Below are 26,431 nucleotides of genomic sequence, written 5' to 3' on the forward strand. Positions count from 1 at the left end.
CTCAAAGCACTCAACAAGTCTTTGCGGGTACCGAAGTTTCGGATGGAGACCCTACGGTCCATCATTCTGGCGCTGGAACCGGGGGACTACATGGTGTCATTGGACATACAGGACGCTTACCTGCATGTCCCTATTCTTTTGCGCCATCAACAGTTCCTCAGGTTTGCAATCCGCAGCGACCACTTCCAGTTTCGGGCATTACCTTTTGGCCTGGCGACAGCACCACGTGTCTTCACCAAGGTGATGGCGGTCATGGCGGCTTCTCTGCGGCTGCAGGGAGTCCGCATGTTGCCGTACTTGGACGACCTGTTATTGGTGGCGGGATCTCCAGAGCTCCTGTTACGCCACTTACACCTGACCATTGCCCTGCTGCAACGGCACGGCTGGCTAATCAACTGGCAGAAGTCCACTCTAATCCCGTCTCGGAGGATTCTGCATCTTGGAGCCTTATTGGACTCGGGACAGCAAAAGATCTTCGTGACGGAGGAAAAGATCTCTGCTTTGCAGTCAAGGGTGCGCAGTTGTCTGCACAGCCGCCAGGTGTCTCTACACTCGGCGATGAGGTTACTGGGCTCCATGGTGTCGGTGTTCGACATGGTGGAATATGCCCAGTTTCACTCCAGACCTCTGCAGCACCTGATCCTGTCAAAGTGGAACGGGCTGCCTCAGTCGCTGAAGTCCCAGACGATTGTGTTCACCCCGGAGGTTCGCCTGTCCCTTGCTTGGTGGTTACAGACGACCCACCTCAGCGAGGGACGTCTGTTCTGGATTCCAAATTGGGTCCTGTTGACTACGGACGCCAGTCTTCGGGGCTGGGGAGCAGTTTCGGGTCCACATCTGTTCCAGGGCAGGTGGACTCCGACAGAAGCTGAGCTTCCAATCAATATCTTGGAACTCCGTGCAGTCTTCAATGCTCTCCAGCAGGCACATCGGTTTCTCCAGGGTCATCCGGTACAGGTCCAGTCGGACAACGCTACCACCGTGGCCTACATAAACAGGCAAGGAGGAACCCGAAGCCGGGCGGCTCTCGTGGAGGTGTCTCGGATCCTGGCTTGGGCAGAGCGCAATCTTCCGGCCATATCAGCGGTCTTCATCCCGGGAGTGCTCAATTGGGAGGCGGACTTTCTAAGTCGCCAGGACGTTCATCCGGGGGAATGGTCCCTGCACCCGGACGTTTTTCAACTACTGGTGGACAGATGGGGTCTTCCAGAGATCGACCTCATGGCGTCCCGCCACAACAACAAGTTGCCGGTGTACGGGTCTCGCACAAGAGACGAAGGGGCATCTCTGGTGGATGCTCTGTCCGTCCGGTGGACGTTCCGGTTCGCATATCTGTTCCCTCCGGTCTCCCTTCTTCCACGGGTAATCCGGAAATTCAAACAGGAAGGAGGGACGCTCCTGTTGATAGCTCCCGAGTGGCCCAGACGGCACTGGTTCTCAGAGCTTCAGGGTCTGTCCGTGGACAGTCCTCTGCGGTTGCCGCTACGACCGGACCTCTTGTCTCAGGGTCCTTGTCGTCACCCGGACCTGCCTCGGCTGTCTTTGACGGCGTGGCTGTTGAGACGGCTATGCTGAGGTCCCGGGGGTTTTCCAGCTCTGTGGTGCGTACCATGTTGCGAGCTCGGAAACAGTCTTCCGCGAGGATATACCCTCGCGTGTGGCATACGTTCTTCCAGTGGTGTCGACCGAGAGGTTATGCACCGCGGGAGTTTCGTCTGTCTCGGATTCTCGCCTTCCTGCAAGCGGGACTAGATCATGGGCTTCGCCTTGCTTCTTTGAAGGTACAGGTTTCAGCCCTGCCTGTCTGGTTTCACCGTAGGATTGCTACAATCCCGGATGTGCGCACCTTTATGCAAGGTGTTGTCCGCATTCAGCCGCCCTTTGTTCCACCTGTGGCGCCTTGGGATTTGGCTGTGGTCCTGAGGGCTCTCCAAGGACCGCCGTTTGAACCACTGGGCTCAGTGGATCTTAAATGGCTAACAGCTAAGACTGTTTTCCTTCTGGCCATTGCTTCGGCCAGACGTGTTTCTGAGTTAGGGGCTCTTTCTTGTAGACCCCCTTTCTTGGTTTTTCATGGGAACAGGGCAGTGCTCCGCACTCGGCCCGAGTTTCTTCCCAAAGTTGTTTCCCAGTTTCATGTTAACGAGGAAATCGTTGTTCCGGCCTTTAACTCACCGGGTCTTTCCGTGGGTGAGGCCTCTTTGGATGTTGTGCGGGCTTTAAGGACTTATGTTGACCGCACTTCTTCGTTTAGGAAGTCGGACGCTTTGTTTGTCCACTATGGCTTCCGTAAAAAGGGTTGGCCTGCTTCAAAGCAAACTTTGGCAGCCTGGATCCGTATGGCTATTTCTGAAGCTTATCTTCATGAAGGCCTGCTGGTTCCTCCTTCTGTGAAGGCTCATTCCACTAGGTCTGTGGGTCCTTCGTGGGCAGCTCGACGTGGTGCCTCTGCAGTCCAGATCTGCAAGGCTGCTACGTGGTCCTCTGTCCATACCTTCGTGAGGTATTACAGGTTTGACACCTTCGCCTCTCAGGATGCTTCCTTCGGGCGGCGGATTCTCCTTTCAGCACAGGAGCGTCCCCACCCTTAAAGGATACTGCTTTGGGACATCCCCAAGGTATCCTGTGGATACCCTATGGACCCTGAAGTAGAAAATATGAGATATGGTGTTAACTTACCCTTGTTATCTCTATTTCTACGAAGTCCATAGGGTTCCACAGGACTCCCGCCCTGTCGCACCTGTGCTGCAGATGGGCTTTGCTCTGGTCTCCGGTTTTCCGTCTCCCTCTGGTGAGAATGTGATTCTTGTATGTGTCCAGATCTTTGTTCTCTCTCTTCCTTCTCCTCCTCCGGCCTATGGCTTGGTAACTAACTGAGGTGCCTTGGCTCGGGGGCGGGGTATAGGAGGGGGACCCAGTGCATCCTGGGAGGCTGAAAGCTTAACTCTTTGGTGCCCTGCGACTGACGTCACACCTATACCCCAAGGTATCCTGTGGAACCCTATGGACTTCGTAGAAATAGAGATAACAAGGGTAAGTTCTTACCATATCTCATATTATTTTATACCATTCTCAACCTCAAGAGGTTACATTTTTATCTCCACTTGGAAAAATTCAAGATGAAGTCCGTAAGGTCAGTCATTTGTTCCATGGAGGAAGGGGAATTTCTGGCCTCCATAGATATCATGGATTGCTACATCGATGGGTAAAGTTAGACCCTCGATTAAACAGACAGATGTTCAGATAATCTCTGCAGACCTTTCAGTCACTCCTATGGATCATTGTCACCACAGATGCCAGCCTAACAGGCTGGGGCAGGTGATTCTAGACATGCACCCACAGGTCTTTGGTCCATTCAGGAAACTTCTCTTTCAATCAACATACTGGAATTAAGGGCAATTTGTTATGCATGGCAGGGGCGTATCTACATATTGGCTGGGATGGCACTTGCCAGGGGCACCAGCCAATGGGGGGGCGCCATCCAGCGCTATCGCACACACAGCCTTCGGCTGGTTAGCTCTTCTATCATTTCAGGGAAATGTGAAACAATGTAACTGCAGCGTGACAGGACACGCTGTCCTGGAGCTGAGCAGGCTAAGCCCGTCCTCCCTCCTCCTTGACTGCTCTGTGTATCGTGTGTGTGTACTGCTGCTGCGGGGCTCACTGAATTAGCAGACAAGCAAGAGGCAGCGTCTGCTCTCTGTCAGTAACAGGCAGCAACTTGGCTGGCAGCAAAGTGTTAAAAACATAACTTACTTGAAGTTGTCTCATGCTCCGTCCTATCTGTCACCTGTTCACCACACCCCACGCTCATTGGATGAGGTCCAATGGCGGGGGTGGGACAAACTTTAAATGACAGGCTACTGGACTAATGATTGCCTGTGTAGGGTTAGGTGACTGGACTTCTGCTTTGTGACTGTGTACACAGGAAGGGAAGTAGAAAGGAATTGTGCGTTCCACCTGCACATGGGTTATTCTACTTCCCTATGCTGAGTCTGCATGCTGCATCTGATTAGACAAGCAGCCTGCCAGCCAGGGAGCCCAGCAGCCAGCACCAGCCAGGGAGCCCAGCAGCCAGCACCAGCCAGGGAGCCCAGCAGCCTGCTTACCAGTGACAGGGAGCAGCAGTATTTCAGCCCACCAGAGACCTGCCAGCAATCTGCAACCCAAGTAAGTGGAGTGGGTAGCCCCTCATAGCTTTGTCCATATAGGGCGGTATTCAATGGTTACACACCTCGCAGCCCCAGTGGGGTACGAGTTGAAATGTGCGAAAAGTGACCTGTTTGGGCGCCCAAACATCACTTTGGTCGGGGGAAGCTGCTTTACGCGGCTAAACCCGACCACGTTGGGCGCGATCAGTGTGAAAAACTGCAACAATTGAATAGTGCCCCGCGATCTCCCGTCACTTTAGACGGGAGATTGGGCGCGCTATAACAATTAAATACCGCCATTGTGTAGTAAGGGGGATGAGCAGGAGGGTAACTGGGTAAGAAGTTTGTGCAGTAGTTCATTTCCTGTGTGCCTGTTATTCATAGCAGCTCCAGATAGCTTCATAAAGAGTTTTAGTTCTTTCAAAACTGATTACTTTTGTTTTTATTTACAAATATTTAAGTTTTATAATTCAAAAGTATCATTATTCCTATAAAAAGGAGGGGGGGGCGCCGGTCCCTAACTTTGCCAGGGGCGCTCGGACCCCTAGATACACCCCTGATGCATGGTTCAGGCTAAATCTCATCTAAGGAGCCTACCAGTGCGAATCCAATCAGGCAATGCAACGGCAGTTGCTTATATAAACAAGCAGGGTGGCACACGCAGCTGGCTAGCATTGATGGAGGTTTCTCACATCCTTTATTAGGCAGAAATTTGGATTCCAGCTATTTCGGCAGTTTACACTCCAGCGGTGGACAACTGGGAGGTGTACTTCTTAAGTCGCCACAGTGTGCATCCAGGGGAATGGGAATTACACCAGTAGGTGTTTGCAGAAATAGTTTCCAGATGATGGTCTCCAGACATATATCCTAATGGCTTTTCGTCTCAACCAGAAACTTCCAAGGTACGGATCTTGGTACTCAGGTATCTCTGCTGGATGCCATGACTGCACCTTGGGTGTTCCGGCTGAGATACATCTATCCTCTTATGGTAATGTTACCAAGGGTATTTCAGCAGATTCGATTAGTGGCACGGCTGGTCATTCTGGTGGTTCCAGACAGGCCGTCCTGTCAATTGTATAGAGTTTTTCGGAAAATGTTGGCAGACGTTACGTATAGTCTGCCCCTGCGTCCAGATCTGTTACTTGAGGGTCCATGCTTCACCATTATTTGCTTTACTTGGCTTTGACTGCATGGTTCTTGAATCCAACATCTTGAGGGCCAAAGGGTTTTCAGAATCTGTTGTGAAAACCATGATACAGGCAAACCAGTCACTTCCCAGATTTATCATCGGATATGGAAGATATATATTTCTTGGTGTGAACAACACAAGCTTATTCCTGAAAGGTTCAGAGTATCTCGTCTTTTGTCTTTTTTGCAAGATGGATTGGTTAAGAGTCTTAGATGGTCCTCCCTTAAGGGACAAATTTCGACCCTGTTGATCCTGTTTCAAAGGAAATTGGCCTCCATTCCTGAAGTTCAATCCTTCTTGCAGGGGGTTCTTCATATACAGCCTCCTTATGTCCTGTCAGTTACTCCTTAGGACTTGAATTTTGTTTTGGAGGCACTTCAAAAGGCTCTTTTTGAGCCATTGGCATCTGTAGAATTGGTATACCCAACATTGAAGGTTTATTTTTCTTTTGGCCATTGCTTCAGCCAGAAGAGTTTCTGAGTTAGCAGCTCTTTCTTGTATATCTCCACTTCTCATTTTTCATGAGGTTTGGGTGGTGTTGCACACTAAGCCTTCCTTTCTCCCGAAAGTGGTATCTGCTTTCCACATTAACCAGGATATCGTCCTTCTTCCAGCCTTTTGCAAGGCTTCAGTGACTAGTGAAGCTTCTTCCTTAGCACTGTTGAATGTGGTACGTGCGTTATGCATATACTTGGAGCACACTGCATCTTTGAGGCGTACAGATTCTTTGTTGGCATTGATTGTTGCACCAAAAAGAGGCTGGCCAGCCTCAAAAGGATCCATCGCTAAATGGGTTACTTCTACCATGCAGCGGGCATATTTGTCTTAAAATGTGACGATTCCGGCTTCAATTCGGCCCCATTTGACTTGTGCTGTCGGGGTTTCTTGGGCTGTGCGGCTTGGTGCCTCGTTTGAGCAGCTGTGCAGAGCAGCTACCTGGTCATCCGTACATACTTTTAAAGCGAGGGGCGGTTCCGAAACTCCCCTCCTTAAATTGGCTTGCTTTGGTAGATCCCAGAGGTAATGGCATCCCCCAGATGGGTGAAAAACAAAATACGATTTTTACTTACCGTAAAATCTCTTCCTTCCATCTTGGGGATGCTGGGATCCCTCCCTTGTTTGGCTTCATACTAGTTACCTGTTGGGTTTCTGGTTTTTCTCAGTTCTTCCATGGGTCCTTCTCTGGCTTTGTTAAACATACACTGGGGTTCTAGTGGAAGGGGAGGGGGTTATATAGGGGGTGGGAGCCAGTCTTAGTTAGTGGCTGACTCCACAGCTCACTATACATAACCCAGAGGTAATGGCATCCCCCAGACTCCAAGGAAGTGATTTTATGGTGAGTGAAAATTTTATTTTTAGTGTCATATTTGTTTATATGAGAACATTAAGAACACATGCAAAAAGCACATTTCAAGTATCAGTGGGTATTGAAAAGCATTTTAATTAATGCTAAAAACATGTATACAGATGTGACTCTAAACATCATTGTTCAAATTACACCATACCTGTTTACTGGAATGAGATTGAAATGCCAGTGGCTGTGTAGCCGACGGTTCAAGTCCCGACAGCGCTAGCCCGATGCGTAGGAATTCTCGACAGCGGAGGTAAGTAATCTAACCCTCCCTCCCTAACCCTGACCTCCCCTCTTAGTGTCTTACCCTAACCTTACCCGTTAGTACATAAACTTAACCTCCCCGCACCCTAAACCTAACCCTCCCGGGGGAAACCCTAACCCTCCCCAGGGGGGTGCCTAACCCTACCGCCGCAGCCCCCCCCTTCCCATCCCCCCTTCCCATCCCCAGCTACACCGCTACTTACCTCCTGTGCTGGACGATCAGTCTGGCGTCAGGATTAACATAGGCGTCGGTATTTCGGGATTGTAGTGTCGGCGTCTCATAACTACATCCCCTGTTTACCCTGTTACAGGTACAGTAGTGTTTCACTTGCATTGCTGTATATTGTTTTCCTGAATGCTACTTGTTCCATTTCCATGTGCTTGCCATGTTTGCTGCATGCCAAAATCAAATCAATTACTTTAATCTGCATTAATATAAACTTCAGCAAGTACTGATCTATATGTTTGTTATAATATTGTACCTTTATTATGATAGGAAATAAACCAGTGTTTTTCTCACTGATGACCTCTAAAGTAAGTTTCTCACACTTTAGTCCATTTGATTATGCTCCATAGAATGTTGTGCCTATATGGCTAAAAATATAAATCTTATTAGCTAAATAACATTCCGTTTTTAGAGGGGGAGCTGAAGAATTAGGTTTCAAGATGTGTGATGATTTCTGAATTACAGTGATCACATACATGATTTAACAGTCATTGGTCAACAGGATAATTCACTGAACCTAATCCTAGTTCTATTGGATCAGACTGCAATGGAACCAGGTTACTGTAACTAATGTGTATTTCCTGATTCAGTCATTCAGTTTGTGCTGATTATTCCTTTTTAAAATATAATTTTAAAATCTAAATGAGTGTTAGCATCTTGCGTTGTGTTAAAGTGTGCGGTGTCTTTGTTTTATTTACAGATGGATGGCTTTCAGCGCCATTTTGACTCCCAGATAATTAGTTATGGAAAGCAAGTTGTAATTAATTTGGTATGTCTAATTTCATTTAATGTGCTAACATTTGGAAATGTCTGAAGATGTTATTCAAAACTAGTAAATACAAATTCTTATGCTTATAATGGAAGATTTAACATGTTTAAACTAAGAATACAAAATGTAGAATTTCATATTTGTGTTAATACATGTTGGCCTTTTATCTGCCACTGTTAGTGTACATGCTTAGGCAGAAGATTATCCACTAGTCCCTGTGTAACAATCCATTTTAGCTATGATTTGTTTAAATACCATTTATTGTGTCTACAATTTGGTCAGTAAATGAGTAGTCAATCTTTGGATAATTTTTGGGGGGAATTCAGTTGTCTTCTCACGCCCTATATCCTGCCTACAGTGACAGGACAATATTCATCTGTTTGTGCCGGCAGGCGCGAGTTAATAAGCACCTATTACTTATCACACACGTCGCGCCCAAATGCACCAGGTTTAGAAGCGTAAAGTGACTAAAACTGTGGAAACTACTGGGTGCGGTGTGTTTGGGTGCCTAAAAGCCCAACTTTTTATAGATATCTGCTTGCCACATCATTAGGGTGTGAGCAGAAATAATGGGCGCACACAGCACTTGCGTCCATCACCACAAACAATTGAATTCCTCCCATCACTTTAGACAGGAACTGTGGGCAGCACAAAACAACTGAATCCCACCTCTCAACCCCCTTTAACTTTAAGTAATTTGAGGAAGCTTGGTATGGATCCGGTATCTATCACACTGAGAAAATAGGATCCGCTATGTATAATAATTTTATATTAACTGATTTTAAATATTTGTTATTATTACAGGTTAACCAGAAAGGATCAGAAAAACCACTTGAACAAACATTTTCCCAAATGATAAATGGCCTTGGAAATGGTTTGGTTAGGTAAATAGTTCTTCACTATTTTTATTCATTTTGTTGTTTTAGTGAAGGCAGTTGCTTCTGTCCTATCAAAAACATAATGCATGAAAGTCCAGTGTTTACAAAGTAGGCTACTAGGTGACTATTGAATATATAGATCTTTTAGTCACTAATCTGTAGCTAATATTTAGCTTGTTTTCTACTCATAGTTTAGCAAATTGTGCATATAATAAAAGAAGTCCAAAGCATTAATGCTACTCCCAAAATTGAAGAGCCAAGTGCAAAGCAAATGAGCGCATGTATTCTGCCCAACTGTACCTGTTTTCTCAATTTGAAATGGTGTCTAAGTGGAAGCCATTAGTGTCTGGAGAATATCTAGTATCTGGAAAATGCACAGTAATTTGAGAGTGATCAAAAAGCTGTAATGTACTACCTTGCTGAAATTGGAGTGCTTCCAGAGGACATCCGAGAGAGCAGAGATTTTATCCTACCAGACAGCCTTCTGTTTTCAGGCATCAAGGTTCAGTATTAATGACCGTTGCATCCTGCACTGACACACAAGCAGAGTAAACACTTATGTTCCGTCGCCAACTAATATGTGAAATGATAACTGTACCACCTTGATACATATACATGTAAAGAAAAGTGCTTCAAGAGAAATTAAAAAAAAAAAAAAAAATGCATCTGTTTGGCAAAGATAGATTTATTTAATTTACAATGATCATTGCTTAAATCCCAGTGTAATGGAGCGTACACACGGTCAGATTTGTCAGATGAACGACTGAACGATTTGAACGATTTTACCAAAGTTTTGAACGATTGAACGATTTTTGACTGCATTAAAATGAATGGAATCGTCCAAGTCTGACTGCAAACCCATCAGATGTCAGATATCGTTATCTGACAAACGGGAACGCGCATCGTTGATCGTCCATCGTTCAGGCATGTCAGATATGAACGATTTTCCTTCAGATATGAACGACTGAACGATTTTTAAATCGTTATCGTTCATATCTGAAGGAAAAATCTGACTGTGTGTATGCACCATAAGAGATACTTCTTTGTATATTTTCCAGAAGATTTGCTTTTCTCCCGTATGTCACATTAGAACTTAGGGACAGATTTCCCTTAAATCGTTTCTTTAATATTAATGGAATAGGTCTACTGAAGGTAGTGATATGGAGTTCTCTTCCTAGCCAGGAAAGTAAAGCAGATTGAAGGGGGGGGAATCCTAAGGTTGTTAATTTAAACCCTCTCATTCACCATTTTAGTCACAATAAAATAGTGAACTTATTTTATTTCTCATGGTGTGAAGGATACAGGTGTTTTGCAGGTACTGTAGATACAAATCTGTTTATTTAAATGTTAACTACATAGTCAGTATTTTGATTCTTTGCTTATATCCTGGGTGCATGATAAATATCAGGTGTTAATGTTTAGTTGACATGTTTGTAGTAGTATAAAGTTAGAAAAGTATGTTGCTGTTTATATGTTCTTTGTAAAATATGGTTTGTGGTTTGTTAGTGTAGTTTTATGTCTTTGTATTTGTTTACTTTATCCTCACTTAACCATAGTTTTAATGTTTCAGATGTTCTATTATAAAAATCAGTGTCCAGCTCATGTAGTGCAGTTTAGTAGTACTGGCAATGGACTAAGAACATGGGAGGAAAATTAGCTTACCGAACAACCTATAGGGGTTGATTCCATTAGCCTCGAATTACTCGAGGCTGAGAGTAAGTGCAGCAGTGTTTTTAATGCACTTAAACCACACTGTTATGATGGAGCAGTTGGTCTTTAAGATCAGGCAAATTATATAATTTGATTATACTGTGACCATTTTCTGGGTATTAATTATAGGATTGTGCAGCCAATAACTTCTTTCCAATATATGTTTTGAAAATAGTACCAAATTTTCTTCCTTGGCAGCTGCAACCAATTAATTACCTGTTCACAGACTACACTGTGAGCGCCAGTGTCAGCCAAAGTTCCTACCAGTTGGATCCTGGCCAGGTTTTAGGGGGGTGTTAGGGTCCCAGTCGGACCTCCCGTTGGTGTACACTTGGCAGAACTTTGACCCAGGGAGTCTGTTATGAGCCTTCCATTGGATGGATTTAGATGAAAACTTCATAGAGGGGTGGCAATTGGTCTGGGATACCTAATGGAGTGGTTGGGGTTGGACCTCACGGCGGAGTGTGCCGGAAAGAACTTTGACCCAGGGCATCTGTTCTGGGCCTTCGACTGGACTTGGACGACCTCACGTAATAAATAAAATATTTAAACCCAGGGTGTGTGGCCTGACTGTCTGCCAGCACAGACGTGCATTGCTGGAGCTCCTGCTGATTTCACCACAAAGGAGCCCTTTATGCCCTTTATTGGTGGCCAGCTCTACCTCCATACCTGCCTAAAGGTGCCTGCTGCCCCCCTGCTCAGCTATCTGTGCCCCCTGAGACCCTGGTGGCCTCCGGCACTTTACGGCCTACCTGCCGCCCAGAAGCTGCGGCCTCGAGTTTGGAGCCCCGGCGGGGGCCCGCTTGTCCAGCCACCAAGGACGCCGCTTCGCTCCCTACCTGCCCGATGGTGCCCACCGTCCTCTCACGCAGCCCTCAATGCTCCCTGAGAACCCAGTGACCTCCGGAGCTCCGCGGCCTACCTGCCGCCCAAAAGCCGCGGCCTTGAGTTTGCAGCCCCGGCGGGGACCCGGGTGACGTCACTGCCGCGGATGCAGCTCGGCTTCCCCCGGATAGAGGACACATCACAATCGGCCTCCGCTTCTCCCTATTGACCTGTTGAGCCGGATCCCTCCCTCTCCAGGGCCGCTGACCATCGTGTTTGTTGCAGTTCTTCTTGAGAGGCCACAGACGCCATCTTGGGTTTGGGCCCCACATTCCCAGCACACCTGCACGCAGCCTGCTCTGCCTTCACCACCCTGCCACACAATCTACATGGCCTATTTACTTCACTGCTATACTCCTGCTAGTGGCTGAATATTTCGCTCCTCAGTATCTCCCTACCAGCAGGGTATTAACACCCCTCGCTGTCTAGTTTTTTTCAGTGATATCAGTCACTCATCCCTATGAGACCTCCACAGCCCATGTTTACCTAATATTGTATTGACCGCAACAGAAACCATTTGCCTTTTCATATCTGTCTATATTTACTATCCGAAGAAGCCATTATGCCCAACAAATGAAACATGTTGTCCACTCCTGCACCTCCAATCAAATTTGTATTGCAGAAAAACTCCAATTCATTGTCTACTGGGAAATCTCTGCTGACAACCAAGGTTGTCCCCTCTCCAAGCCCTGACGTCAACCTTGATCTTTCTACTGATGCTCCACTTACAGTCTGTACACTTCATCAAATGCTTCAGGCATTCCGCACGGACCTTACCTCTGACTTTCAAGTCTCTATTAAACAACACACCGGTGAAGTGACTGGTATTGGAGACCGTACGAACAACTTGGAGACTAAGATGCAAGAACTAGTTTCCTCTCATAATGATCTTCTAACATCTCATAATTCGGTCGTCATGGAGTTAGTTGCTGTCAAAGACAAATTGGCGGATTTGGAGGATAGCTCCAGGATAAACGATATTCAAAATCAGAGGCGTCCCGGAATAGGTGTCTAACACAGACCTCCAGGACTTTGCTTTGAACATCTTCCAGAAATTATTGCCCTCTGTGGAGGTTCGCGATTTGATGATCGATCGCATCCACCGTCTATCTAAGCCCAGCTCAGCTCCAACAGGCTCTCCCAGAGATGTCCTCCTGCAGCTTTACTTCTTTCATATCAAAGAAGATATAATGAGGGCTGCTCGGGAGGCAGGGGATGCCGAAGTTCTTAATAATCAATTATTTCCTGACTTCTCAGTCCACACCATTAATAAACTGAGAACATTCCAACCTCTCACGAAAGCACTTCGGGATAACGACATTCAATACAGATGGGATTTCCCGGTAAAGCTTCTGGTGCGAAAGGATGGCTCAACGTTCATTATCTCCTCATTGGAAGCTGGTGCCAATTTGCTAGCAGAATAGGAAATTTCTGTTTCGGTTCCCACATCCTCCCAAGCCCCTCTTCTTCAATCGGAATGGTCTCGAGTGGGATGAAGTCGTATTATTCTGCCTGTTTGGACTTCTTCGGAACCACTTGGTCTCCTACTGGCTGAATCTAGATCTGTTATGCGGACCATCTCGGCACTCCTCAGCTATTCGCTACAATCAAGGTCCTTTCTCAAAAACATTGTTTCTTTCATATTTCTGGATCTCTTTAGTGGACGTTCCATGCTGCACCTCTTAGTTACGAGTGCTTCCGGTGTAAGGTCTGTTGTATCCTTGCAATTTATGTTTATTGTTTCGCTTAAAGTAAGTGGTTTACTGTTCAATTACCATAGCCTTGCCCCCTTCTCCTACCTTTTTCCTCGCTACAGTATGTATTGAGATTATTTCTCTGTATTTAGGTAAGGGAAGGGATGGTAAATGTGATGTATTGTTATATGTTTATTATATGTTCTGTAATAGGTCTTAAGGATGGGGAATGACTCAGTCCGCCCCCACATGTTAACCATTTTGCCTAATTTTTTTTTTCACGGCAACTACTGTGGACCGATATACTGGGCCTTTTAGGTTCTTTTTTTTTCCCCCTTTTGGTTTTGTTTCTCATTTCTCCCTTTTTTTTTTTTTTATTTCTATGTGTAATTTTTTTCCCCTTCTTTGATTGTTATGTGACCTGTACATTTAAGACATTCTCATTTTCCCACTTCCTTAATATAACCAATGGTTAAAATCCTTTCGCTAAATGACAAGGGACTTAATTCTCCACAGAAGAGACGCTTGGCTCTTTCTACTTTCCATCACCATAAGGCTAATATTGTGGCTTTCCAGGAGACGCATTTCTCTTCCTCAGCCCCCCCCCCCCCCTATATTTAACGACCATAGATACCCTGTATACTACACTGCTAATAGTCCACTTAAACGTAATGGGGTTGCCATATTGTTTCATGCCAATACCCCATTTGTGTTACATAGGAAGATAGAAGATGGGAACGGTAAGTTCCTCATTCTTATTGGAAAAATTGAGGAGACACTTGTCACTTTGGTTTCCCCTTTCCCCATTAATATGTGTTGGCCATAGAACCCCTTGCCCAAAAAATCCGCCAGTCGTCTAAGTTCTCAGGGCTCTCCATTTATGACACCTCTCACAATTATTCGCAGACGATGTTTTGTTGTTTGTAACTGACCCGGAGATCTCGTTGCTACCTCTCCACACTATTTTAGACAGCTACAGCGCAGCTTCTTATTATAAACTAAATGTTATGAAAACTGAAGCTTTACCCATTAATATTCCTCCTCCATCTCTATGTTCCTTGAAGAGACGTTTTCCTTTTATTTGGAAGAATTCTTCCCCATCTTATTTGGGAATTTACATACCGTCCTCTATTAATGCTGCTGTTAATGAAAATTATGTTCCCCTCCTGACACAACAGTCTTCTTTAACCACTGCCTGGATGAACCACGAGATCTCATGGTTAGGCCATATAGCGGCGTTCAAAATGCTGTTACCAAAATTGATGTATTTATTCTGTGCTATTCCGTATGCTATACCATGTAAATTATTGTATCAGATGCGCCGCTTGATGATTTATGTGTGGAAGGGTAAAGCCCCTAGAATGACTTTATAGTCGTATTGTTCGCTCTAATCCCCAGGGAGGCCTCAACCTCCCTGATCTGACCAGATATCAGGAGGCAGCCCTTCTCTCTCAAATATGCGATTGGTTCCTTCCCCCTTCTGTCAAATCCTGGGTAGACCTAGAGCAATGCTCTCCTCTGACGTTTTCCCCTTCCTGGCCTTCTATGGATGCCCCAATGACTTCGACCACGACTTCCCCAATTCCCTAAAGCAATCCTCGCTACTTTAAAAGTCTGGGATCTTAACCTCCCAGCTCATTTTGAATTTACCCTGCCCACTAGAACTATTTCTCTTCAGGCATTGGACAAAGTGTTGCCCAGCCTTAATATGTCCTATTGGTTGAGCCTAGGTATTAAGGACCTCATTCCGAGTTGGTCGAAGCGGCCGCACGGTCGTACAGGAAAAGGGGCCGGATATTCAAATTATTCCCTCGCAAGTTGCGTCCCTAAGTTCGGATCGGTAGTTGGCCGACCAAGGGGAGGAAGTGGTCGGAAGACAAAAAAATACGCCCCCTTCTCGTACGCATTGCACGTCATCTCCGGGCATATAAGGATTAATCGAGACCATCGGGAACCATCGGAACTGGTTGTAGAGCTTAAGGTTGACCTTACCCTCTCTTAAGCTGTACGATCATGTCAGTGTAAAAACCTCCCATGTCACATGTGCCATGACGCTACTTTGTTAATTATGCACTCCCATAAAACGTTATTCGCATAATGAGGCACGCCTGCGTTCAGATCTCCACTCCCTCGTTTTCAAGCACCTTCCCCTGTTACCACCCACAAACGCCTCCATCTGTCACTCAAACTACCGACCTGGCTGTGTTCAAGGAGAGAGAAATTTCTAATCGTAGCGGCTAGTTTGCGCACGCGTATTGCGAACTTTACGCATGCGCAGTATAGTGAACATCGGCGTACGACCGTGCGGCCGCAACGACTGACTCTGAATGAGGTCCAAAGTCCCTAGCAGACTTTTTTTTTCTCCGTCCTCTATTTTGCCATATATAGACCTTTGCGCTATCAACCCATTAGGACCCTCAGCCTGGTTTTACTACCACCAACTTACACATTGGTATGCCCTGATGAATACAGGTCCCATTGGATTCCAAATCCCGCCAAACCAAATTCTGAGTAAACTCACTAAACCCTCCTCTAGCGGGGCTATATCTTACTGGTATTCCATATTGTCTCCCACAGCTCTGACAGTCAAATCCCCTGCCCAACTCCGGTGGGAAACAGACCTCCAACATGTTTTTACCCTCTCACAATGGGGGACTATCCATCTCTCTTCTTTCTCAATATCTAAATGTACTAACCATATTGAAATGTATGTAAAACTCCTAAATAGACTATACTTGACCCCCTCTAGGTTGCATAAAATTTGGCCCACAGTTTCAAAGTTCTGCTGGCACCTCTGGCAATCTGAAGGTTCTATCTTTCATATCTTCTGGGATTGCCCTTTTTTATGCCCCTTCTGGGAAGAAGGATTTACTCTTATCAACGATGTTCTAGGTCTCACCCTGACTTTGGACCCCTCCCTCGCTCTTCTCCACTGGTACCCAGCCTCCATCCCTAAATCCGACCGCTATGTTCTTGGCCATATTCTGATATCTGCTAAAGCCACTATAGCTCAGCACTGGAAATCCCATTCCCCTCCCCCATTTGCCAAAGTTATAACGACAACGCAATTCCTTTTTGAAATGGAGACGAGAGAGGTTGGTGTGGGTACATCCCTATCCTTACCTTCTCCAAACCCCCGGAGTCCTTCTCCTTTCAGTTTGAATGAACTTCCACAGGCGGACCAAAATACTTCGCTTATTATTTATTCCTGTATTTACGGTTTTAAGGTTTTCTTTAATGTCCACGGATGTACTGTCACCCCTTTATAAGTTATTTTACACATTATACCACACAGTAATGCCCTTTACAGGTTATGCAACTTAGTAGTGCCCCATAGAACATATTATTCCACACAATAGTAGTGTCCCTTACACATTATGCTATACAGTAATGCCCCTTATAACATTATGCCTTACAGTAATGCCCCTTACACATTATGTAACTCACCGCCCCATGTCCCAGTAGCAGCCTCTCGCTTCCCCGTGTGCCATCTGCTTACACCCGGGCCCCTCTCGGCGGCCCTGACTGTACTGACCCAAATTGTGTGCGTGACTGGGTGCAGGCGGAGCGGCAGGCCACAGAGACAGCTCAGGCACCATAGCAGTTGCACCCATGGTAGTTGCATGTTAGCAAACAGTGGTGTCCTTTTTTGGGATTAATGGAATGGGGTTTTAGGGGATGACAATCTAAACAAATAAAGACTGCGTTTGTACTTCTGGGGTCCAGTCTTGAACTCAGGCAACGCCGGCTATCCCAGTTAGTTAAACAGTAATAAGTAGTAATTTTGGAAGATAATATCCCTTAGTAGTCCATTCCTTTCTGCAATATGACAATTTTTAATTTCAAATGTTACACACTGGAATACATAAACATAGAGAAAGTAGAGAGCATAGTTTATATAATACAATGCTGGAAATGATGCACTATAGTGTAAATGAGCTGTTTTATATAAAGCACAGAAGCTATGATCTACTCATGAAAGACACATACCCAGAAGTGCCACCTTACCAACTGGAGCAACTGTGTGCAGTGGTAGGGTGCCAATGGCTGTTTTTGTAAACTGATAAAATACTCTGGCAGCTAAAGAGATGGCAAGACTCTGAGCAGGATTTAGCAGAGTGTGAGTACTTTAGAACTAAAAATATACTTGCCATACATGCAATGATAATGATATTCAGCAATTGCTGTATGTAGACAGCTATGTGTGATGATAACCTATTCATGTTATTGGATTTAGTAATTTTGCTCACCTCCTAAAAACCATTTAGACTAGAGGGACTTAACTTAACATAGACTATACTAAATGGGAAGAGTCCAGGGATCTGTTTTTTTAGTTGATCGTGCAGCTTCAGGGTATATTCACATTCTGTTCTCAGAGCAGGTGTGTCTGTGTGTACTAATTATGCTTCTAGTAAAATTCAAACTTGCGTTTTTCTTTTAATTAGTATTTCATAAAGTGACAAACTGTATTGTAAATCATTTAACGAAAAAGTGATGATAGGAGTAAAATTATTGTTTCTGAATATGATCTAAAAATATTTATTTTAATTAACTGTCCGTATTTTAATTACATAAAATTGCTATTTCCTTACTATCTGTTAAATTTTCTTTTTTTTTCTATTTTATAGATATTTTGCATTTGATTTCCACAAAGAATGCAGCAGAATGCGTTGGGATCGCCTACAGATTTTGGTGGATCAGCTAACTGAAACCCAAGAAGATTTTGGGTGAGTTATTTACAAAATAATTACAATTAAATTAAACCTTTATTTGATGTTCTCACTTCAGTTCACCTCTGTGGACTTTTTTGTTCTTTATTCGGTCAGTGTGCAGAAGATACCATTCGTTAGATGCTCCATCTTGCAGGGTGTGTCTGAGTCGCTAAGGCACTAAGATTTTGTTGCAGTCTAAAGGCCCCCAGACATTAGGCGTCCGATCTCGTGTCCTGTGATCGAATTGGAAATACCGATCCGCTGGTCGGAAATGCCGACAGGCGGCCATTGATGATTTGCGATCCATCGCAGGATCGGTGAAATTCTACATGTTGAATTTCACCGATGTGTCAATCATGATAATTTTTTTATTGGGTTCCGCATATTTGTGAAATCCAACATGTTAGATTGCACAGATGCTGCGATGCCGGGTTGCAGGAACGCAGCGATCCATCACTGATGTATGGGGGCCTTAAGGCTGGCTAACTCTAAAACCTGAACTGTTGGGTAGCCTTGAGGACTGTGTTTAGGAAGCTCAGCTTTCATCCAACTAATTGGTTTGAATGAAAATCTGGTAATGTATGGGAGCAATAAGTCATTTGCTCCTAAACCCTGGAAAATGGACAAAAAGTGTCATTCAGACAAGTTGTTTAAATCAAACAGATTAACAAACTTGTCTGAATGGAATCAGTATGATTTACCGCCGGCCATCTGCCGACAGCGGCAGCCCAGCAGAGGTGAAAATCCTGATTGTTCTTTTTGGTAAGTATCGCTAACCTAATTCCCTACCCTAACCCTCCTTTAGGGGTGTCTAAACCTATGCGAGCGGGCAGGAAGCCGTTCAAAAAAAATAGCCCGGTCCTGATTCAGAGTGAGCGCTCGGTCAGAGCGTCCGGCTCTGAATCAGGGCCTTAATCCCAAAAACAACATTTCCACTGCATTTCAGCCCTGCCACAAAAGGATCATATGACATCATGTCAGTGATTCTCTCGTTAACACAGGTGAGAGTGTTGACAAGGACAAGGCTGGAGATCACTCTGTCATGATGATTGAGTTAGAATAACAGACTGGAAGCTTTAAAAGGAGGGTGGAGCTTGAAATCATTGCTCGTCCTCTGTTAACCATGGTTACCTGCAAGGAAACACTTGCAGTCGCCATTGCTTTGCACAAAAAGGGCTTCACAGGCAAGGATATTGCTGCTAGTAAGATTGCACCTAAATCAACCATTTATCGGATCATCAAGAACTTCAAGGAGAGAGGTTCAATAGTTGTGAAGAAGGCTTAAGGGCACCCAAGAACACCCAGCAAGCGCCAGGACCATCTTCTAAAGTTGATTCAGCTGTGGGATTGGGATACCACCAGTGCAGAATTTGTTCAGGAATGGCAGCATACAGATGTGAGTGCATCTTCACGCACAGTGAGGCGAAGACTTTTTAAGGTTGGCCTGGTGTCGAGAAGGGCAGCAAAGAAGCCACTTCTCTCCAGGAAAAACATCAGGGACAGACTGATATTCTGCAGGTACAGGGATTTCAGATTGTTTGGGGCATCTGGTAAAACGCTTGTCCGGAGAAAAAAAGGTGAGCGCTACCATTAGTCCTGTGTCATGCCAACAGTAAAGCATCCTGAGATCATTCATGTGTGAGGTTGTTTCTCAGCCAAGGGAGTGGGATCACTCACAATTTCGCCTAATGAATGGTACCAAAACATCCTCCAAGAGCAACTTCTTCCAATAGTTTGGTGACGAACAATGCCTTTTCCAGCATGATTGAATACCTTGCCCTAAAGCAAAAGTGATAACCAAGTGGCTTGGGGAACAAAACATTGACATTTAAGGTCCATGGCCAGGAAATTCCCCAGACCTTAATCCCATTGAGAACTTGTGGTCAATCCTCAATAGGGGCTGGACAAACAAAAAGCCACGAATTCTGACAATTCCAAGCAGTGATTAGGCAAGAATGGGTGGCCATCAGTCAGTATGTGGCCAAGAAGTTGATTGACATCATGCCAGGGCGAGTTGCAGATGTCTTGAAAAAGAAGGGTCATCACTGCAAATATTGACTCTTTGCATAAACTTAATGTAATTGTCAATAAAAGCCTTTGACACTTATGAAATGCTTGTAATTTTACTTCAGTATACCATAGTAGCATCTGAAAAAAAGGTCTAAAAACACTGAAGCAGCAAACTTTGTGAAAACCAATACTTGTGTCATTCTCAATACTTTTTTGCCATGGCTGTAAGTTTCTTGAAAACCTCCAAATTAAAGCTATGTCTTCAGTTGCACCTCATACAGTCTGAGTTTCCTTCTAGAGCACTATACTCAGATTTCAGTGAGTGTGAAGGTCTTCTTGCACAAAAGCAAGTTCCTTTTTCCATTTGTAAGAAAAAGCGATGGGCTTTGCTGGAGGAAGCATCTTTATAATCCTTTAGATTTTCCATGAGCTGTAAAATTACTGAATATAAAGCAAGCACAGCATTTACCGCTGTGGTTCGTACAGTCCATCGTGTTGAACATATACTGTAGGTCTGGAGACAAACGCATCTTTACCTCCTTATCCTAAATTATCTGCTATTCTTTCAAACATAGCTGTTCGCTTTGGGGAAACTTTTAGGATAATGTCAAGATCATTAATAACATTTAGATAATTCCGCATGAGGGGGATATCTGAAACTGTGTCTTGTAGGGCTAGATTAATGGAATGAGCACTGCAGTGAATATACAGAGCTAAAAGTTGCACCTCCAGTATTCTAGCTTGGGCGCCTTTAATGGAACCTTTATATTAGTTCAGTGTTCATTGTCTGTTTTGTAGCTGGTGACGTGTATGAATATCAAAACTGCTTCATTGTAGACATACCAAATCACATAAGCAGTCTAGAGGAGCGAGCGCTAGGGCTCAGAATATAGCACAACTTCACCTCTAGACTTAAATGTATTTAAATATACCCATTTCTGTACCCATGATTTAAGGAGGAACAAGTTACATTGTGTTACCTATTCTGCATTCCAGTCACTCAACTAGATCATTTCTCCTGTGTTTCTTCGAAAATCAGGGCCTTTATAGAACTGAAGCTTTTTCAGTTAAATGTAGTAAATTTAGGAAGGTGAATACTCTTTTTAAATTTTAATATATAAATTATATAGAGGTATATCTGTTTCTATGTTTTTATTTACATTAGCTATTTCATGGTGGACTCTGAAGGGAAAGTGTTAATGCAGCAAGATGGAATATTCCGAAGCAATTGCATGGATTGTTTGGATCGCACAAATGTTATCCAAAGTCTGTTGGCACACCGGTCTCTCCAAGCTCAGTTACAGGTATGACACTTATTGAATTAATTTATTGAAAAAGTGGTGATTCATGTCGCCAAAAAGTCCACACATCTACCAAAAAACATATATAGGTGCACACAGCTGTTAGTATGCTTCATAAAATATACTTGGACTAGTCAAAGAAAAATTGATATTTCAGTTATGCTAGTATCGAATATAGAAAGTTATGAGAAAAGAGTGCTTTTTGCCACACTCATTTTAGGGCATTGACCTGATTCACCCGCTACCATTTGCATGCGTTGTCCTTGTGCTATATAAGCTCTATGAATAGTGTGAAAATGTACTTCTTGAAAATTTGCAGATGGGAGATATTTTAAAGTGAACTCCATTTTAGTTAACGATTCCACAGAAGTAAGTGGGTCTAGAAAATCTCTAGACCAAATACTTGTGATAATGGAGCCCATAGTTGACTTTTGTCAACAGTGAGGAGGTCCCAATAAAGATATTTAGTTCTACACGAGATGGAAGTAACAAATGATAATAAGGACAGCAGAACATTGTTATCATTTATTATGCAAATAGCAGGAGAAAAGGAGGTGACATAGTGTCTTGCCTTCAAATACATAAAGTGTGAGTTAGGTAGTCCAAATTTATCTTTAAAGCATGAAAAGAAAGAAAAACTCCTCCAAGGTTGAACAGAGTATTTTTTATTTATTTATTTTTTAAACATTTGGTTTAAGCCAGGCAAACCTGTTTACTACTATGGGGCATATTCAATTCCAGGTGAAAAGTCCCGTACTTTTCGCATGCCGGACTTTTCACTGACATCGCTGGTTTTCAATGCGAGAATGTATCTCATGAGTGCCCTCTCTTCCCCGTATTCAATTAGAAATCGTCGAAAACGAGACCCAGCGAAACTCTTAATATGCTAAAAGTACTGTCAGTTTTGGGGAAATCAGGCTGACACCTCCCAAAAGATGCACTAACATTGGGTATCACTATGGATACCCCCGAATAGCCCTGCTGAAGGTATTTGGGGTACTTAAATGCTCTCAATAGCTATTTAGCGTCTTTGCATAAGTGGTGAAGAATAGCATTTAGCAGGTTTTTTTGTGAAAATAAGTAGTCCCAGCAAATTTGGGGTACATGAAAATAGGTGCTAGCATATTTTTAAGTTGCTATAGTGAAGTTTTAAAAATTGTAAAATAACCACCTGCCGCAAGCACCTGCAAACTTACAAACACCTGGGGCATACATGGGGGCCCCCCTAGAGTCTATTTCGCTAGTTTTTATTTTTATCTCCCAACTTTGTTCTTTTTCTTTAACTTTTTTGCCGCAGTTTACCTTTTGGAGGCCTGTCCCAAGGGTGCAGGGTGGTTCCCGCAGCTTTGCACCCCAAAACCCCAATTGTGCACTTTTTTTTTTACACCTATTCATAGGCAAAACTTTTTCGCAGGTCCCATTGCATTGAGTATCCGCATCGGCGAAAAGTCTTAGGAATTGAATATGGAGGAAACTTTTCGCATAGCGAAATTACATAATTTGCGATACTTTTCCGCAGAAACTGACTTTTCGCACCTAATTGAATATGGCCCTATGTCTGATATATGATTCATTCATTCAAATAAATAAATGTGGTTTACAAACAAAAGAGCAATGATGACAACATGTAAGCTTATATATTGTGCACATATCTATTGCTTTATTTAACCCACTCTGTTGAAGCGCCTAAATAATTAAATCCAATATGATTGTCTAAAAATGGAACTGAAAAATGTCCCTTTTGGAGACTGAAGTTGTACCTGTTCAGTAGCAGGAACTTTTTAGACTACACCCGTAGAAGATCCTGGTTTGTGGTGCAATGTGCTCTTTGATTGCCTCAGTTTAAAATAGTTTAGTTCAAGAACAATTCAATCGATAAATGACAAAGGAAATTGTATAATCATTAAAGTGAATAATCTTCCCCTATTTTGACAAATTGTTGGCCTTTTTTTTTTTTTTTTTTCCAGCATATTGAGTACTTTGTGTTGATTAGCGGAAATACATTTACGCTTTTATATGATCACACCTGAGTCACTTCTTTTACCGTTTATATTTTGTAATCGTGTTCTGTATGTATTTTCATATATCCATTTCAGTGATAGGTGTGTTACATCTGTTTTTTCACACCCTCTGTAAAAGCCAAGGAGAAGTTCCTGTTCCAGTCATTAAAAGTATTGGGTGGGTTAAAAAAAATGTTTTTTCTCTTTCGTCTTATTTGGGGGACACTGGAAACGATGGATTTAAGTGGGAAGGCTAAGGAGTAGGCACTAAATAGTTAATTATATGGTTGCTGAAACTAACATCCCTATTAATCCCTCCCATCTTCACCACCTGCAAGAGAGGCACAAAGATGTTAGGAGGCTTTTGTTTGTTGTCTTTTGTGTGAGGTTTTATTGGGATGTACTGTACCTTGCTGGGGGGAGAGTATTCAGACTCAACAATGGTGCAGCAGCTTCTCTTAGACATCCGACTTTAATGTCCAGGGGGATAGGCCTGTGGTGGTAACCACAAAAATTCAATTGGCCAGAAGCTTGTCCACATTTTTAACATGTCTCTGTTGGAAACTAGAAGTGGGTTTTTGCCCACTTCTGCTTTTGGCCAGTCCTATTTCTCACGGTGATGGTAACGCAGAGAGTATTGCTAGTGTGTAGCCTTTCACTTGGTTAGATTTGGAGGCTTCTCTGCCTCTCAGGGTTACTGAGACATGTTCCAGTATGGTACACAGTATTCCATATACGACGGCTTGCTGGATAATGTGGGAGTTCAGGATCTGATTATGACTATTCGCCAGTCTTTACAAATCTTGAAAGAAGTCCCTACTGTTGCTGGGACTTCCTCTGCTTTCTTCATATGGAAGAATAATCATGCTCTTTTCCTGCGTTTTCACATTTTGATGTCCTGGGAGAGGCCTGGTTAAAGCTGGACAAAAAGCATAAGCTTCAGCCGGGTTTTAAATTAATGTATCCTTGCAGGTTGATACAGTCTTGAGGGGGGGTGGGGGTGTTGCCCATGATGGATCCCCCTACTGCTAGATTGGCAACAGCCATCCCTACTTAAATACGGCAGGGATTCAATGGTCCGTAGGATGGAGGCCATATTGAAATCCTTATTTATGCTTTCAAAGACAGCTCTGCGGCCGGTCCTGTCTGTGGCTTAGGCAAAAAAGGCCATAGAGGCATGGATTGATAAATTGGCAGAGGGTATACAGTCTAGAATAGATTCATCAGACCTTCCCATGGTGGGTAATGCTAAAAAAGCTTTCATCTACAGTGCATCCGGAAAGTATTCACTACGCTTCACTTTTTCCACATTTTGTTATGTTACAGCCTTATTCCAAATTCCTCCTGGACCTCTGACCTGAAAACTGCAGACCCAAGGCAAACGCCCCCAAAACGAATAAACTGGAACTGTTGTAACCAGGGTCCAAACCTAAATGGAGGACTGGCACCATCTTGTCAGACCAGAAAGAAAAGAAGCTGTATCCAAACATATATGGTCCATATAGAGTGCATCCGGGACGTATTCACAACGCTTCACTTTTTCCACATTTTGTTATGTTACAGCCTTATTCCAAAATGGAATAAATTCATTTTTGTCCTCAAAATTCTACACACAATACCCCATATCCCATTATAATTATAATAAAACACTAAGAAATCACGTGTACATAAGTATTCACAACCTTTGCTCATTACATGCACCTTTGGCAGAAATTACAGCCTCAAGTCTTTTTTAATATGATGCCACAAGCTTCGCCCATTCCTCTTTGCAGCAACTCTCATGCTCCATCAGGTTAGTTGGGAAGCGTCGGTGCACAGCCATTTTCAGATCTCTCCAGAGATGTTCAATTGGATTCAAGGCTGGGCCACTCAAGGACTTTCACAGAGTTGTCCTGAAGCCACTCTTTTGATATCTTGGCTGTGTGCTTAGGGTCGTTGTCCTGCTGAAAGATGTACCGTCGCCCCAGTCTGAGGTCAAGAGTGCTCTGGAGCAGGTTTTCATCCAGGATGTCTCTGTACATTGCTGCATTCATCTTTCCCTCTATCCTGATTATTCTCCCAGTTCCTGCCGCTGAAAAACATCCCCACGGGGCGTGGCCACGGAGAGCATGCTGTAACACGCACTTGGCTGAGCTCTCCGGACCACTAGATCTGTTTCCTATATCCTGATCACTCCCCCGGGATCTAAAACCGGCGTGGGGCCAGTGGAAAGTGTGGTGACGGCAGTGAGCGGCGATTGCGGGGACAGGACGGCTGACTTTAGCTGCTCCAGCTAAACTGGAAAAGTTTTCCAGAATACTTCCTGCCCAATCCACTTCTGCTGCACAGGGAAACAAATCCCCTCCTACATCCACTGCAGAATCAGTAACCTCAGTTGAGCAGTCTGACGCTGCGCTTCAACGTGTTCTTGAGGCGGTGACGGCCTATGAGACTAGGTTGTCAGAGAAGATCGGGAAGGTACAGTCTGATCTCTCAATTATACACCATGACCTACAGTGTGTGCGTAAGAGAGTTGGTGAGGTGGAGACTCGCACTTCCACTTTGGAAGACAGAATGACACCATTAAGCATCCGTGCTGACTCTATGGATTCCCAGCTTGTCTCTGTACAGAGGAAAATGTCCGACATGGAGGGACGCCTAAGGCGTAATAATGTCCGTTTTGTGGGGTTGCCAGAGAAGGAGGAGGGAATCAATCCTGAAAAATTTCTGGAAAAATGGCTGTCTGATACGTTCGGATCTACCTCTTTCTCATCTTATTTCACAATTAAGAGAGCTCATTGGGTGCCATTTAGGCCCCCACCATGTGGGGCGCAACCACGTATTCTAATAGCGAAGTTTTTACATTTCCGTGACCGAGACTTTGTTCTTAGACTGGCCCGCACTAGCGGCCCTTTACAGTGGAACGGGACCCGTGTTTCCGTATTTCGCTATGGAAGTACAAAAAGAAAGGGCCCAAATTCTTCTGATTAAAAGGCGGTTTTTTGATCTTAATATTTCATACGCCATGTTATACCCATCCAAGCTTCGCGTAATTGCTGATGGTGAGACCAAATTCTTCACGACTCCGAGGGAAGCAGCACTGTGGATGGACCGCCGCAGACCAGCCAGGGAAGCACTGGCTAATGACTGATATCCTGGTATTCTATTTTGAGCTACACCAATTATATGTGGTTACAAGATTATTGTATAATGCACTCCCGCTACAGTGTCTATGGTTCATGCTATAACGGTATTGATATGATGTAGACGAATCGTTATACTTAAATAAGGGCCTGATTTATCCACAATTGG

At 44.2% G+C, this 26,431-nt stretch overlaps 1 protein-coding gene across 1 annotated transcript in view; it reads left to right on the forward strand.

The window, feature by feature from the left end:
• Positions 1-26,431, forward strand: part of SACM1L (SAC1 like phosphatidylinositide phosphatase) — a 127,344-nt gene that overhangs the window by 75,439 nt on the left and 25,474 nt on the right. The window contains exons 11-14 of the mRNA XM_088445703.1: positions 7,882-7,950; positions 8,755-8,834; positions 17,746-17,844; positions 21,005-21,143. Coding sequence (XP_088301829.1) covers positions 7,882-7,950; positions 8,755-8,834; positions 17,746-17,844; positions 21,005-21,143 — 387 coding nt within the window. The remainder of the gene's footprint in view (positions 1-7,881; positions 7,951-8,754; positions 8,835-17,745; positions 17,845-21,004; positions 21,144-26,431) is intronic.

Source organism: Taudactylus pleione, unplaced genomic scaffold (assembly GCF_031769625.1).
Source record: "Taudactylus pleione unplaced genomic scaffold, aTauple2 ptg000386l, whole genome shotgun sequence".
In the NCBI taxonomy this organism is placed as follows: domain Eukaryota; kingdom Metazoa; phylum Chordata; class Amphibia; order Anura; family Myobatrachidae; genus Taudactylus; species Taudactylus pleione.